The sequence below is a fragment of the Aptenodytes patagonicus genome, chromosome 4, assembly GCF_965638725.1.
Source record: "Aptenodytes patagonicus chromosome 4, bAptPat1.pri.cur, whole genome shotgun sequence".
In the NCBI taxonomy this organism is placed as follows: Eukaryota; Metazoa; Chordata; class Aves; order Sphenisciformes; family Spheniscidae; genus Aptenodytes; species Aptenodytes patagonicus.
Genome location: NC_134952.1, coordinates 9614638 through 9629182, shown reverse-complemented (window position 1 = coordinate 9629182; position 14545 = coordinate 9614638). Strand labels below are relative to the sequence as shown.

The window sequence follows — 14545 nt, the reverse complement described above, 5'->3', positions numbered from 1 at the left end:
ACATACCTTCTGTACACTGCTTTGAAAAATTCCCCTTAAGCATTCTTCCAGATTTCTAGCTGCAAAAATAGCTACAATAGTAAATTTGGTAGAAGAAAAGAATTTGGAACGTAGCTGGTTTGAGTATGTGCCCCGCATACGCCTACAAATCAAAAGAGCATAAAAAAAAATCTGCTAGTAATTGTGGAGAAGTAAGGTGAAATAATCCTGACCTATATAATTACATCTCTTTTAACTAAAGATATTTCTTAGGTTTCTCTCTGCATTGTCCAAAGATTTCTGTTGACTGAACATTTGAGTTCAGCAGGCTCGAAGGATTCTTCTGCACTGCCTGGAGCCAATACAGCTTTGATACCTCTGCTCAAGATCTAGTATAATTTAATTTTTTCAGCTTGTGGAATTTCCAGTAGCTGAGCAGTAAATTGTTACCGAAACAAAAAATTGGTCTTGCCAAGATAGTTCTGCAGTGCTTATGAAACTCTCTTTAATCTTCTAATCCTAGTTTATGTTGATAATATGATGTAAGATCTAAAATGATGGGTTATTTAAAGGCTTTTCATTAGCCCAGGGATGCCAGAGACAAGTTGTGTACCATTCATTTAAATTTTCATATCCTTTTACTTCGTAGCTAGTGGATTTCCTCTAATGAAGTGTCAGTGGTTTGCCATGGGACTGCTCCTTCCTGCTCATCTGGTTGGTTTAAAGCACAAAATTTGAGGTACCTATATGGCAGTTAGAGGGACTGAGCAAGTTTAAGCGTAGGGGTATTACATTCATCTCCTTCACTGAAGAGTCAGCTTTCTGCTTTCTCAGACTTTTTCCTTCCCGTTGGAAGGAAACTTGGATCAAACTTGTCATGATATTCAGAAGTTCTTGAAGCTTATTGTTTAGGGTGTCTTGGCCTGAAACACACAGTGACTTTATGAACTTTCAGTTTTGTTATGTCTTTGTTATAACATTAAACCACACTTAGCAGTGTGGGCATGCTATTCCCTCTGGACCCTATGAAAATGTAAGATCCTCGGTTCTTTCCTGAATGTTTTAACTGTATGACATGAATTAAATTGAAGATTTTTGAAATGTGTGCCTCCTGACTTTGCCAAATTGTCTGTCCTTTTGGGAAGAAAACAGAATAGGTTTGTATCATTTTCTGAAGAGCAAAAAATTTGCCAGTTTACTCTTACTTCTGTATAATCCATGACAAGCCATGAGTTATCACAGTGCTCTGTTTTTTACCTTTGTTCGCTTCAGCAGTTCATTTTGTTTCCGTATGTTTTTTCAGTTCTCAGGATGGCTTACGTGATTCCCCTCTCAGCTCCATCTCCAGCAGTGACTATGAGAGTGTTTCTGTCACTACATGTAGTCTCTCCAGCATATACGCTCTGAGGTAATAACATCACTTCGCAGTCAGATTTGACGAATGGTATTGGGTTATGCTCGGTTAAAAATTTTCATTGAATTAACAATCAAGTGACAGCAACACTTCTGAGTATTCTTCCTTTTGAACAGCAGGTGCTTTTTTTTTTCCTAGCAGTTTTCTTCAGTGCTGTGGCTGTTGAGGGGCAACTATTTACAGAAAAGCTCTAATGCATACAGCAATGAATTATATATGTCCATGATCTCCCTTTCATTTGTCCATATAGCATTTCTTAAGAGAGACTTCAGGTTTTAGCTTGAAAAGTACCAAATGTTTGTCTTAGCTAGGTCTTGGCTTTCCAGAAAATATGTTTTTTCCATTTTGTTTCGCTTAGTAAAATGATGGGAGCATTCCAGTTAACAATAATTTAACTTCCACAGTGGTGTTGGCCAAAATTGGTAAGAATACTAGTTTATATTCTCATCTTCTGAAACTGCATGAGAGTCTTAACTTTAATTAGTTTTGTTCAGAGCACTTAATGAGAATAATAGAGGGAAAAAGTTTAGGGCAGAAAAATGTTACTAAAGCAGAAATGTGAGTTCTCTGCTTTTTTTTAGGGTATGCATAACATACATGTATGTGATGTACTGCATACCTTGTATGCAATAACGTTATTACTCTGGTACAGGCAGATTGAAATACCACTAGCTCTGTCGAGGTAGATCATCTTCCACTGCTTCTTGTCCTCCCTTTTTCATCTATTTATCTCTATCCAGCACTTCATTTGAACTTCAGGAATTCCCAATTTTGTCTAGGTTTGGGGAATAGAAAGAGGGGGTTAAAAGGTCTTTTCTAGCAATGATAGAGGAAATAGTACATACAATAACATGTATTTTTTTTAGGATGTGCACATCTTCAGGCTCAATTTTTTGAGAGTTCCATATTTTTAAAATAGGGGCAGAAAGATGCAACTAAAACTATTTTTCCTGGGTTTAGTTTTGAAATACATTTCCTTTCGACTGTTCTTCAAAGAAAACCCAATTTACCTGCATGCAACAGTTGCCCTCTTGTAAATACTGTATACATCAGAGAGACTGTTTCACACAGGGCTGTCTGAATGGACAATAGAAGTAGCCTCAGTTATTCTTCAGGAATAACCGGAGCAGTGAGAATAAGTAAGTCTTCATTGGGTGCACCGCCTCTTTTCAAGGCCTTACTGTACTGCCTTTGTATGTTAGTATTGTAGTTGTCTGTATTAATGTCTGTATTAATGCTTGGGTAAATTAGATCTGTCTTTTCCCTTTTTTTCAAATTTTGTTTTGCTTGAAGTTTGATTTATAAGGCAGTATTTGTCCATGTGCATTTGTGCTTTTGTCCACTGAACTATAGCGTTGTATCATCCCTGGATGTCATGCAAGAAATCGAAGTTGCCTGTTTTTATGTATCTGATATTACTGGAGATCTAGCTATTGTAGTTTATGGTCCAATAAAAAAAATAGCTAAGTGCCTGCTTGACTATACTGATAGGAATTTCCCCTTTGGAAATACTTAATTTAAAAAAAGTTTAAACTCCTTTTAACAACTTAATTTAATAAAATAAAAGGAAAAAAAAAAAGCTCAGAAGTCTGACTGCTTCACAGTAATATGTTCCTAGATCTGTGTGCATAGAAATGTAATATTCAGTACATCTATTTGTATTATATTTTAGAATATGTTATTTTTAAGGGGCTCCCCTGTTCTTTTATCTTGTATTACCAAAAGAGTTTTATTAGGCTATTAAACAACTTCTCTAGAGTTGTATCATTTGTTTACTACAACAAGCATGTTCCTTGCAAAGACTATCTCTACAAAATGTTCTTTTCTGAAATAACTAAGTTCTCCCTGATGTCATATGCATATCCAAAATACAACCTAAATTGGTTTTTTATGGTTTCGTTTTTCCTCTGAAATATGCCATTTTAATGTACTTAATTTCTTGCTGTTTTCACTTAACAACAATTAGAAATTTAAATGTAGCATTGGCAATTTTTTCTGAAAAATAATTAGCTAAACATAGAATTCTTGAAATGCATTTATTTGGCCTTTTAACCTCCCATGAATCATAAACAATTCCTTTGTGCTGTTAGATAACCAATACTGAGGCTGAAAGTCATGTTGTCAGATTGCGATGTGTTTTGGAAATACCCAAGTGCTTTCAAACAATTCTGCTCTGGTAGCAAAATCAGCTTAGCCAGAATAGCACAGAGTGTTGAATGAACTACTGGCGTGTTAAATAGCATAGATTGAGTGAATTTGAAACAATGAAGTATTGTATATGTGGAATTCTATATATGTATACATCTATTGTTTTCCAAATGGAGAGCTAGGGAGAAAATTCCCACTCCTTAGATCCCAGAGCACCATTCAACCCATGGGTCATTGTTTGCCATTTTGGTTTTTATTGGGAGGAAAAAGCTGTTAGGACTGTAGGAACCATTTGGGACCTATTAAAGGCTACTTCAAATCAGCCTGTGATTTACTGCCTTAGACTTCTTCCATCGTCAGCCAGTGCTGTGTAATTTTTTGAGCTATATTCATCCCACCTAATTTTAGGCACCAAACTGATATACTTAAATTAGGAGTTTTGCTGCTGTAGGTTCCCTGTTTAGTCAATGGAGAAAAGTGGAAACGTCAGTTAAGTGTGTAATTTGTTGAATTGGGCCAAAGATTTTCAGTCTTAAATCAGAACTATGATTGCATACTTTGATTACTGACTGTGCTCACACAGTAATTTGAAAAACACTTTAAAACCTTGCTCGAGGCTTCTGGAGCACAAATTGAAAAAAAAGGTACAGAGGGCTTCTCAAATGGTTTTGCTAAGGAAAGGCTGATTATTTCATTGGTACCTAATCTGTGTAAAAGGTTCCTACTTCTAGTCTCAGAGATCTGATGGCCAAGAAGTTAAATGTTCAGCCCAGTTCAGAAAGTGATTTTTTTGCAAAATGTTCATTAAGCAGTATCCAGACTTAAGGTGCCTATATCAGTAGTCAACTTTCTCAGCAAAGAATGAATGTATTCCATATATTTCAGAAGGTTTCAGAGAAACTATGATTTTATGCAGACTTGCAAGAGCATGCAGAATTTTTTTGTTACATCAGTGTGACTGTGAGTCATAATACTGCTGACTTGAGTGAAAATGAGATGTTTATAACTACAGCAGGGAAGTGCATTAGAATTATTGGGCAAGATCCTGATACAGCCATTAATCTGAGTGGAAACTTAAGTGAAGGCCTTTCATATGCTAAAAGAATGAGATGACTTGATATGCTTAAAGCCAAGAATGAACCTAAGTTCTTTGAAAGACTGGAGACAGAAAACAGCAAGAAAAGTGTTGTTTTGGGAATGATGAGGAAAAATAAGTGAGACAACAGAACAACAAGGTAATTACAATTAGTTGATTTCAAGCCTCATTGGTGTAAGACAGTGCAAGGGAGGAAGAAATACTGATGAATCTGTATTCAAGTGTTTGCCTGCCTAGAGTACATGGTAAAGCCTACTTCTTCATTTTAAAGTTATGATGAGCCAATAAATGATAACTTTAAAAAATAACTTCTAAAACTAACCCTATTGATACAATAGATGCCTTCCCTGGTCAGCAGTTACTTTTTTTTTAGATATGTCATTGTGGCTTAAATATTGATGCTTTGTATATTTTTCTACAGTTTTAGGCATTTACAAAAATTGGTGGTGAAGTTTTAGCCAATGTTATTTACAGTCTGTAAAAGGAGGTATCTGAAATGTATTGTGACTCAAGTCTATGCCAAAACAGCAAGAGCCTGCCAGCAATTAGAGTGGGATATTTATCTGGCTGTTTCTGTTAGAATATCTGTATTTGCGTATATGTGGGCAGAGCCCAATGTCATTGGCTTGCTGGATATAGTTGAAGGATATTGCTTACTTTATTGCATATTTTGAGTATATCTCTATTAGTATAAACATACATGTGAAACAAGGCAGGGAAGGTTATCATAGTTTATAAATGAGATGAAATTTTGATTACCTGCTTCAGAAATACAGGGTGTTTTGCAGGAGACTGAAGCTACCTTGCCAGTCAGTTCATAGAATAGCCCAGGTTGGAAAGGACCTCAAAAGATCATCTGGTCCAACCTGTCATGGGAAAGGGAGCCTAGATGAGATTTTCTAGCACCCTGTCCAATCAGACCATGAAAACCTCCAGCGATGGGCACTGTACCGCGTCCTTGGGGAGGTTGTTCCAGTGATTGATTGTTCTTACTGTAAAATCTTTTTCTTATATCAAGATGAAACCTTTCCTGGTGCAACTTGTCCTCTCCATGTGGTTCCTTGTGAAGAGAGAGCCTCTGTGCTCTTTGTAGCCACCCTTTACATACTGGAATACAGTGATGAGGACCCCCTGAGCCTTCTCTTCTCCAAGGAGAAAAGATTTAACTCTTTCTTGTAGGACAGGTTCTCCATCATCTTCATGGCCTTCCTTTGGACCCTCTCCAGTCTGTCTGTGTCTTTTCTTGAGTTGTGGGGACCAGAACTGGACACAGTACTCCAGGCATGGCCTGACAAGCGCTTGGTAGAGTGAGATGATCATGTCTCTTATCTCTGCTGGTAATGCCCCTGTGGATGCAACCCAGGATCCGATTTGCCTTCGTTGCTGCAGCGGTGCACTGCTGACTCCTGTTCAGTTGTTGTCCACCAGGACCCCCGGGTCGCTTTCAGCAAGGCAGCTCCCCAGCCACATAGATCCCAGCCTGCACTGGGCTCTTTGGTTGTGTTGTCCCAGCTGCAGGACCCTGCACTTGTCTCTGTTAAACTCCATTGTGTTCTTGCTGGCTCACTCTTCCAGCCTGTCCAGGTCTGTCTGTGAGATGGCTTTCCCTTCTGACACGTCCACCTCACCACCCAGTTTGGTGTCATTAGCAAACTTGGTGATGGTGCTCTCAGTCCCATCGGCCAGATCATTTATGATGATGTTGAACAGCATGGGGCCCAGTATTGATCCCTGGGGGGACCCCACTTGTGACAGGCCGCCAGCCTGAGTAAAAACCATTGATCACCACTCTCTGAATGTGACCCATGAGCCAGTTACTTGCCCATCTCGCAGACCAAGCCAAGTTCTTGTGGGTGGACAGTTTTTTACAAAACCAGGTTTTATACTGTGCTTTTTCATCAGTAGAACTCGGTGCCTTGAAGAGGATGCAAGAAGGAAAAATAACTTGGTCATTCAGCAGGACTCTGAATTGTCCTAGGAGAACTCAGTTCTTTCACCTCATGATCCAGAGCTATGCATTAATCTATGCTATCAAAGCTACAGCGCAAATTACACGCCTACACGTTTTAATAAAGAGATCACAACTACTCTGGGGATCTTGTAGATGATAGTGTGGAGGACAACAAATACATTAACGATGTATTTTAACTCATGAGTCACAGTCTACCTGATCATCTGTGTCTCCAGATCTCCTCTCTTGCAGTTCTACCATTGTTAAAATTTAACCATTTACCAGTTTACCAACCTGGTCAGGTTATATTTGTTTAAGCTATGCAAAATGATGGATTAATTCTGCATTAATGTTTGGTAGTGTCATTTTCGTTTTGATCAATGCATTACTGTTGATTTTTTCCCCTTTTTTTCTGTAGAGCTCTCCTCATGGAAAGACTGCTCATAACCAGAAAAAGGCTGGTGGTAATGGCTTTACATGTACTGTACTGGAATCATAGAAACCAAGAGCTCAGTGAGAAGAGTTGTGGGAAGAGAAAGGGGTTTATACCTTGAGCAAATCAGAATGACTACTAGAATAGATGCTATTCCTGCCTAATGATTCTGAACTGCAAAATGTCTGTGTATGTTTTAGGCACTGTGAGTCTATGCTGTTTTGTATAGCTCTGTCACTCAAGCAGTGAGGGCAATTAATATGCATATTAATACAGTCATAAACAGGCTGCTGTGTACAATCTTCTTGCTTTCCTGCTAAATCCCTTGCCCCAACAACCAGCTCAGCAGTACCAGCAAAACAAAAGTCAGCGCTGATGAGGTCTGTCAGCTTTTGCTTATGACTTCAGTCAGCGAGACATATGTGACTGAAGCAGATATCACTAGTTTTTCATCGCCAGGATTCTTCTTGATGTTTCATGCCTATCTTGTTCTTCACCCTGCAAGACAAAAAAATCAAATCTCCAAATGGTGCAGCATTTTCTAAGCTATAGTGTTCCATTTTAGGAAATTCCACAAGGTATTTTTGGGTACATTATATGCGTATCTTTGTCTTCAGTAATAAGTAACTGATGCAGATTTACACAAGCTGCCTGGGTTATTCCTAGAAGATAATCTGCATCATATATATATATACACACACACACTCTTCATATTTTAGTGATGTTAAAATATCCAATATGGTTGAAGTAAATTAAATATAAAATATGTTCCTGTCTGTGTAAATCAAGTAAAATAGGGCAATATTTTAAGCTGACTAACATCAGTGGCAGAGGCAATAAGTCTGTTCTAGCAAAACTGGTAGACACCCCAAAATTTGCCATTTGGGGGCTGTATTCCAGGTGGCATATCATCTGGCTGGAGACCACAAAGTGATCATAATGGGTTTGTGTTCTTGCTTCTACATAGCTCACTTGTAATTTTCATTTTTAGTAATTTGGCCACATTTAGAATCATGTTCATTTTAATGATGTGTAAAAATCTGTTGTTGAATGTCACTTGGTGTTCCCTGTGCTACTAATAGAACAAAAATTACTAGCTTTCAGAAATTAGATTTTATTTTACAGATTGGTTATCTAAAAAAAAAAAAAAACTTAGAATAGAGTGTTTGGGAGTTTTGAGATTGTGTAATTAACTAAAATTGCTATAGTAACTGCAGTTTTTGCGGAGTTTTTGGCAATGCCTTAAAACCAAGATACGTTGTAAAACCACAGTTATATTGAAGGAAAAAAGAGAGGATTTCCTCATGCTTACAGTGGCATTGAAGGTGAAAAATGAAGAGAAAGCTTTCTTTTCTAATTAAAATTTTAAGGCTCCACGTAATGCTTTAATTAGCTTTTCTCAGCTTTGACTCCCACGGCTGGATACCAAATTCCTGCGGGATTCTCCTAGACCCTAGGATGCTTTAATGCTTCAGCTGGTTGTTCTGTATTATTTTTTTGAGGGAACTGACGGAGGCGATATGAAAACGTTGTGCTAATAAGTTTCCCTATCCCTTAGAGTTCCTCTTGCTGGAAAACATTTTTCAGTGCTGCTTCTCCATCTCTGTTTCTGCCACACGCAGGAGTTGCAACTCAAAGAGTATCTGCTGGAATTGGATGCTAAATTAATTCGCTTCTTATTATGCCGTACAGAATAGTTGCTTGTGTTACAGAGGACATTGCTGAAGAGCTGTATGAAATGACCTTTTGCTTTTGGAAGTGTTTGTATCCGGCAACAGGTATCCAGGTTCTGTCTGTCCTGTGTCAAGTTCTGGATAAGGCGTAAAAGCTGGGACTGATGCATTTCTATCCCTGTATCAGATACCAGAGCTGATACTACATACCATTTCTTCATAAACGCTATACTACTTCTGTTTTTCACTTTCAGTTTTTCCAGTTCAGGATTATTTTTGAAGTTTAAATATTTCTGTGCTCTAATCTCATATTATTTGTCCTTTTGCAGTATGAGTGAACGTTTGAGAGCTTTAAATGGATGTTTGATTACAAGGAAGTGTTAGAAAAAAAATGTCATGGTGGAATTGAGAAAATCTTAGTAGAACCTAAGCAATATCTAACTACTTATATTTTCAGTTCTCTTTTTTCTTGAATTTTACAATATCCTTATCTTGCAGGTTTTATCCCTTTTTGGTTTAAATTTTAAGAAAAACAGTAAATGTAGTACCTTGCAAGTATCTGACACTAAATTTGATGGTTAGAAAGCAGCCCTGTTGATTACTAATGCTCTTAAGTTCTTTGCTCATATGCACTCTTATAGAAGCTTTATCTATGATGACCAAAAAAGTTATTGGGGACAGAGCACTGTTAAAGTTGATAAATCCTGCACTGGCATTGTTGTTTATTTTAATTCCCATTTGAAATACAATATCTTTGTATTCTCCTGAAAACCCAGGCCAGAGTGGTAATGAGTTTGAATAAGCCAGTTGTCTAGGTGGAGTTTCTTATGGTGGATCTATTCAGCAAGATGCTGCTTCAACAGCTGTCTTTTTTTGAAAAGTCCAACATGGTAAGTACAATGAGAATGCTCTGCAGTTAGAGGTTTGAAGAGCTGAGGAAGGATTCCAGAAGATGTTCCTCCAACGGAGTGGGCAGCTGCAGAAGCTGCAAGGGTGTGGAGCAGAAGTTGTTGCTGTTGATTTCAAATTCAGTAGTCTTCCACACTCAGGAATTTTTCCTGACTGAAGATATCACTTAGGTCACATGGCTAATCCCATTAGCCAAATTACTTATTTTAATCAGCTGACCTCAGATTGCCCAACACTACTGGGGCAAAAAAAGCTAAGGGGCTTCTGCAAATCTTGCAGTGTATGAAAAATAATTCCTCTCCTGTGGAATTCAAAAGGTTGACAGCAGATGGGGTTTTTAGCACATGTCGTAACATGTATGGAGCTGAGCATTGCTAATACATGTAATAATACGGTAGTCTAGTCAAGTCCACTCCTTCTGGTGGTGCCTAGCTAGATTGTTGCTGATAGAGGGATTTGCATGCAGCTGTATTTGCTTCTCAAGACAGAGTTTTGAAGCCTTGGGAACACTTCATGGGTTGGGGTTTTTTCCCCTCTTTAACCTTTTACCTTAAAATAGAGAGAAAATACCTAAGGGTTTGCATTTAAAAACCCTCTTGACTTATAAAATATTAGGGTTAAAGAGTCAAGAAATAAAGTTCTGAATTAAAGCTGCTTTTAACCTGCTTTAAATGTAGCTTCTGGGGTTATTCCTTAAAATATAGTCCTTGGCTAAATAACTATATGCTGTTACTCCAATAATAAGACATGTTCTGGATTTGGTTTAAATGACTCTCAAATTGAGTGTGTAGCCACCCCCTTACTTAAAATAATTGTAAGAAACCATTAATCTCATAATTTTCCTCCCAACTATATCAAAACCAGTACATGTTAGAAACCAAAGGGTTTTAACCTGCTGTTTATTGTGTTTCTTGTGGGAGTATCCAAAAAGAAACACCAGAGGTACTGCAAAAAGCAGAATGGGAAGTAGTAATTTTTTTTTTTTTACTGCCATGGAGTCATACATACCAAACCCCTATCATTTTCCTCTTGTCATTCCTCATGTATACAACCTTTGTCTTTCCCCAACTATTGTCTGATCTTTTAGATGGCCTTTGGAGCAGTTGTTTGTTCTTTTTTTGTAAATTGGAACCCAGAGTTGACTACAGCCTTATGAAGTATAAAAGTAAGAGTAATAAAAGTAAGAGTAATAGCTTGGGAAAGACAGGTTGACAGGTTAGTGGTGGGGTTTCCGGTTACAGCCTACACGAGTATCAGTGGGATGAATGTACCAGTCACTGAAGCAGTTTTAGAAATTGTGTGCAGACAGTAACATAGATTTGCCTGCAGAACTTTTGGATGAGTGTCAATGCCCAACAAACTCAGCACAAGACCTACATTATCACAGATGGTTACCTAAAATGACTGGCCACTTCTGAAAACGTCAGTCATAATCTTCTCGTTCCACGGTCCCGTTTTCCGTTATGTATGGATACTACTGCTTAACCTGGCTCACAAGTATCCTTTGGAACTTAAAAGCTGTAAAGCAGATTGGTTCCACGGGTGAAAGATGATATTGTGTACAATTACATTATTGGGGTTTGTTTGCTTGTATATATTTGACTAAATTTCACAGTCAAGCTTTGACACCAGGCAACTGTTCTAGAGATACATCTTTAAAGTGCTGAAAGAGTCTTGCCACTCTTCTAACATGACGAATGGAGAGTAGTTCTTAAATTGCTAGCCAAGTTAGGTAAGAAGCTAATTCATTGTATCTGCCAGAGGATATCTGTTCCTTTATAACGTATAAGTAGGTTTGCTGTTTGGAATCAAGCTTCCACCTTTATATTCGCCTTCAGATGTGTTAACTTTGCAATGTTTTTACAATATGAAAAACAAATACATGATAAGCATTGTTTATATGATAAACATTTCACAAGGGGAATTCCATGCTTATTTTGGTCTTATCTCTTCTTAACCTAATTCCTTGGGTAATGCAGGGTTCCCTTCAACCAAGAACTTGAGAAAATGAGGGCTTGTCTCTAGCTACTTAGTATGGCTGCTTATATTCTGCAGTGATACTTGATTCTGCAGATATCGGCAGTGAAACATTCCAGATCTGAGTGTAGTCTGACATTAATGAAATGCTTCCTACACATCTGGTATCAGCTGAGAATTTTGAGCCAATTTATGCGTCTTAGATAAGCCAAGTAGGAATGGTATTCCTTATAGAACGAAAAAATTAACTTGTTTGAAGGAATAATTTGGAGAAAAGGTAAGTTGAACTCTGTAGATCAAAATTCAGGTTTATTTTCTATAACATCAATTTAAAAAAATCAAGAGAATCTTTAATATTTGCATAGCTGCAATCGCTGCTGTTTGGGGATACCCTGTTAGAAGAAAAGCTGTCTCTTTTGCTGTTCATCTGAAACCACGGCTATGTTTCTGTTCTTACAGTATTTCTGACTGCCTCTACAATATTAATTTTCTGGCTACATTCTTTAACAGTGAGATACATTTTAAAGTAAAGAACAGATGGTCATTAGTCATTCTTTGAGAGTCATTTTTGTCTAAATCTGAGTTGGCCCTGTTGATAGAGTAATTGTTTCTAACTGTGTAGTGATTCTTAGGTCCAGTTTTGAATTATTCTGGAATGTTCACTTTTCTCTTTCCCATGGCACAAGCAATCCTGAACACAAAATATCCTCTTTTCTGAACCTCTTGTATATGGATATTATACTTTATATGTGACTGTGCATATGAGAGTATGTTACAAATGGGAGTAGGCATACATGCTGACCTTCCATCCCACAGTGCTGAAGCAATTCATATGTGCTCTGTGCTAGGGATTTTTAGAACCAAAAAGTTCCAGCCAGTCTTGTGAATGGGACATGACCGGTCTTAATGGCACACCACAAAATCTAACATGGAATAGCCTGGAACAGAAGTAGGTCAAATCACATCCTTTGGAGGAATTAGGAAGAAGGTAAAACTGCATTCCTCCCAGTTGGAGGAGACTTGAAAAGGCAAACATTATTATCAAAATTGATCAGAGCTTGGTCAGAATTGTGGAATGAGCCTTTCTTCCTTTCTGCAAAATGGGAAAGGACTAAGCAGTTTATATTCTTGAAAAGCACTCTTCACAGCTCTCTGCCCACTTAACACCTTACTTTGAAATATTTCTTCAACTGTGATTTGGAGGGAAGATTCATCCTTGAATCAGCACCCCTCCTGTCCCCTGCACTAAGGTTTTTGCTTATTGGGAGTTTCAAAGAGACCATTGTATTGGGATTATATAATTACATACAGACTGCATTTGTCTCTGTCATGAGGTCCAATGCTTGCCTTGGAGAGCAATTTATAGTGCAAATGTGTATATCGCTGCAAGATCAATTCTTTTAAAAACAAGAAAAAAAGGTAGACCTTATTTGGCCATGTTACGAGGCAGGCAAACTCCTTTATCTGTATATGTGAGCACTTGTGCAAATAGGTAATCATCTGCCGCATACCATTGCGAATCAGGGATCGCTTCCTGGCTCTTACTACCTTTCAGTTTACTCCTTCGTAAGCCTCCTTCATTGTCTTAAACACAGACCTTTCCACACTGACAGGCTTGCTATTATTTTTTAATTTTTTATATATACAAAAATAAAATATCCCCTATGGAAAAGCAAAGGAAAAATTGAGAGAGAGAATTCTCACTTGCTTCTCAGTATCTTTAATAAACCTAATCAGTCGTGGTGCTGAGGGAACTGTAAACCTAGAACTAACATCTTTTTACAAGAATTTGCTTTTGTTAATAGCAATAGATAACATGAACAAAATGAGTCTCTTGTAGGCCTGCTCTTTACTCTGTCTTTGAAAGAATGGGAAGCCAGTTAAGGTACTCATGCTACACATTTTCCATTGATATTTCTATCAATAACTAATCTCCAGTATTTATTTATTTTCAGTTCTGTTTTTACTCAGGCTTTTGAGATTGTATGGCCTAATAAATTCATTTTTACTTTTTAAAGGATTACCTGTATAGCCTACAAGTAGAACTTCAAAACAATATCCCATAAAATTTTGTTATAAATAATTATAAATGTTACCTATGTGTCTTATCCTGCAATAACTGTTCATGCATACTGCCATATGGATGGCATCTGCAAGGTGGTGAATGTTTCAGCACCTAACAAAAAGAGATTGAACTCGGAATGTGTTAGAAACTACTTCCTTCATTATGCATGCTATTTATGTAGTCAGTAACTTTTTTTTTAACATAGTAGTTGTCTGCGTAGTAGAGAGTGCTGGAGTTTTGGACAGCCAAGTATGATTGTAAGTAAAATATTCTAGTTTGTTGTAATCATTGGTGAGAGTAATTTCTCTCCAAATCATGGGGAAAATGCTTTCGTGTTCCTCTGTCTCTGAATGTAGTAGAGTAAGAAGGCATGTCTCCTTCAGTCAACACAGTGAATCCTTAGGACTTCAGTGTAATTACATCCTGTGCTCTACTCCCAATTAAGGGTTTTTCCATTGGTAAAGTGCTACATTTTCCCTAAATACTTCCTTTTTTCAAAAATACATCTTGATTTACAAACAGTTAGGTAATTCCTGATATTTGAAGAAGCTGGATTCCCACCAAAGCTTCCCTGCAGTCTCAGGTTGTTTCAAGCTTCCTCTCCATAAGGGGGTGGGGGTGGAAATGGCTGGCAACTGTGCATCTGTTTTTTAAAAGAAAATTTAAATCTCTAGTAGACATTTGGTGACACATTTTAATCTCTTTGGAGTTGATGAGCCATTCTGTTACAATAGTTTGACGTTTCAGTAATTTCTACAGTTAGGCATATAAGGGGACTAATCTACTTCTCTACTGTGTAAATTATGTTTTATCACTCTTCTTTCCATTTTTTTTTTCATGTAAGGCTATATTTAGATTCTATTCTCACTATTTTAAGGTAACATAATTCAGAAATTCTTT

General features: G+C 37.5%; 1 protein-coding gene across 3 annotated transcripts in view; it reads left to right on the top strand.

The window, feature by feature from the left end:
• ZFYVE28 (zinc finger FYVE-type containing 28) overlaps nucleotides 1-14545 on the top strand; it is a 174579-nt gene that overhangs the window by 142382 nt on the left and 17652 nt on the right. For 2 of the 3 annotated variants that reach the window (XM_076335809.1, XM_076335811.1), the window contains exon 9: nucleotides 1283-1387. The exons of the other annotated variant lie outside the window; for it this stretch is intronic. In XM_076335809.1, coding sequence (XP_076191924.1) covers nucleotides 1283-1387 — 105 coding nt within the window. The remainder of the gene's footprint in view (nucleotides 1-1282; nucleotides 1388-14545) is intronic. 3 annotated transcript variants of the gene reach the window in all.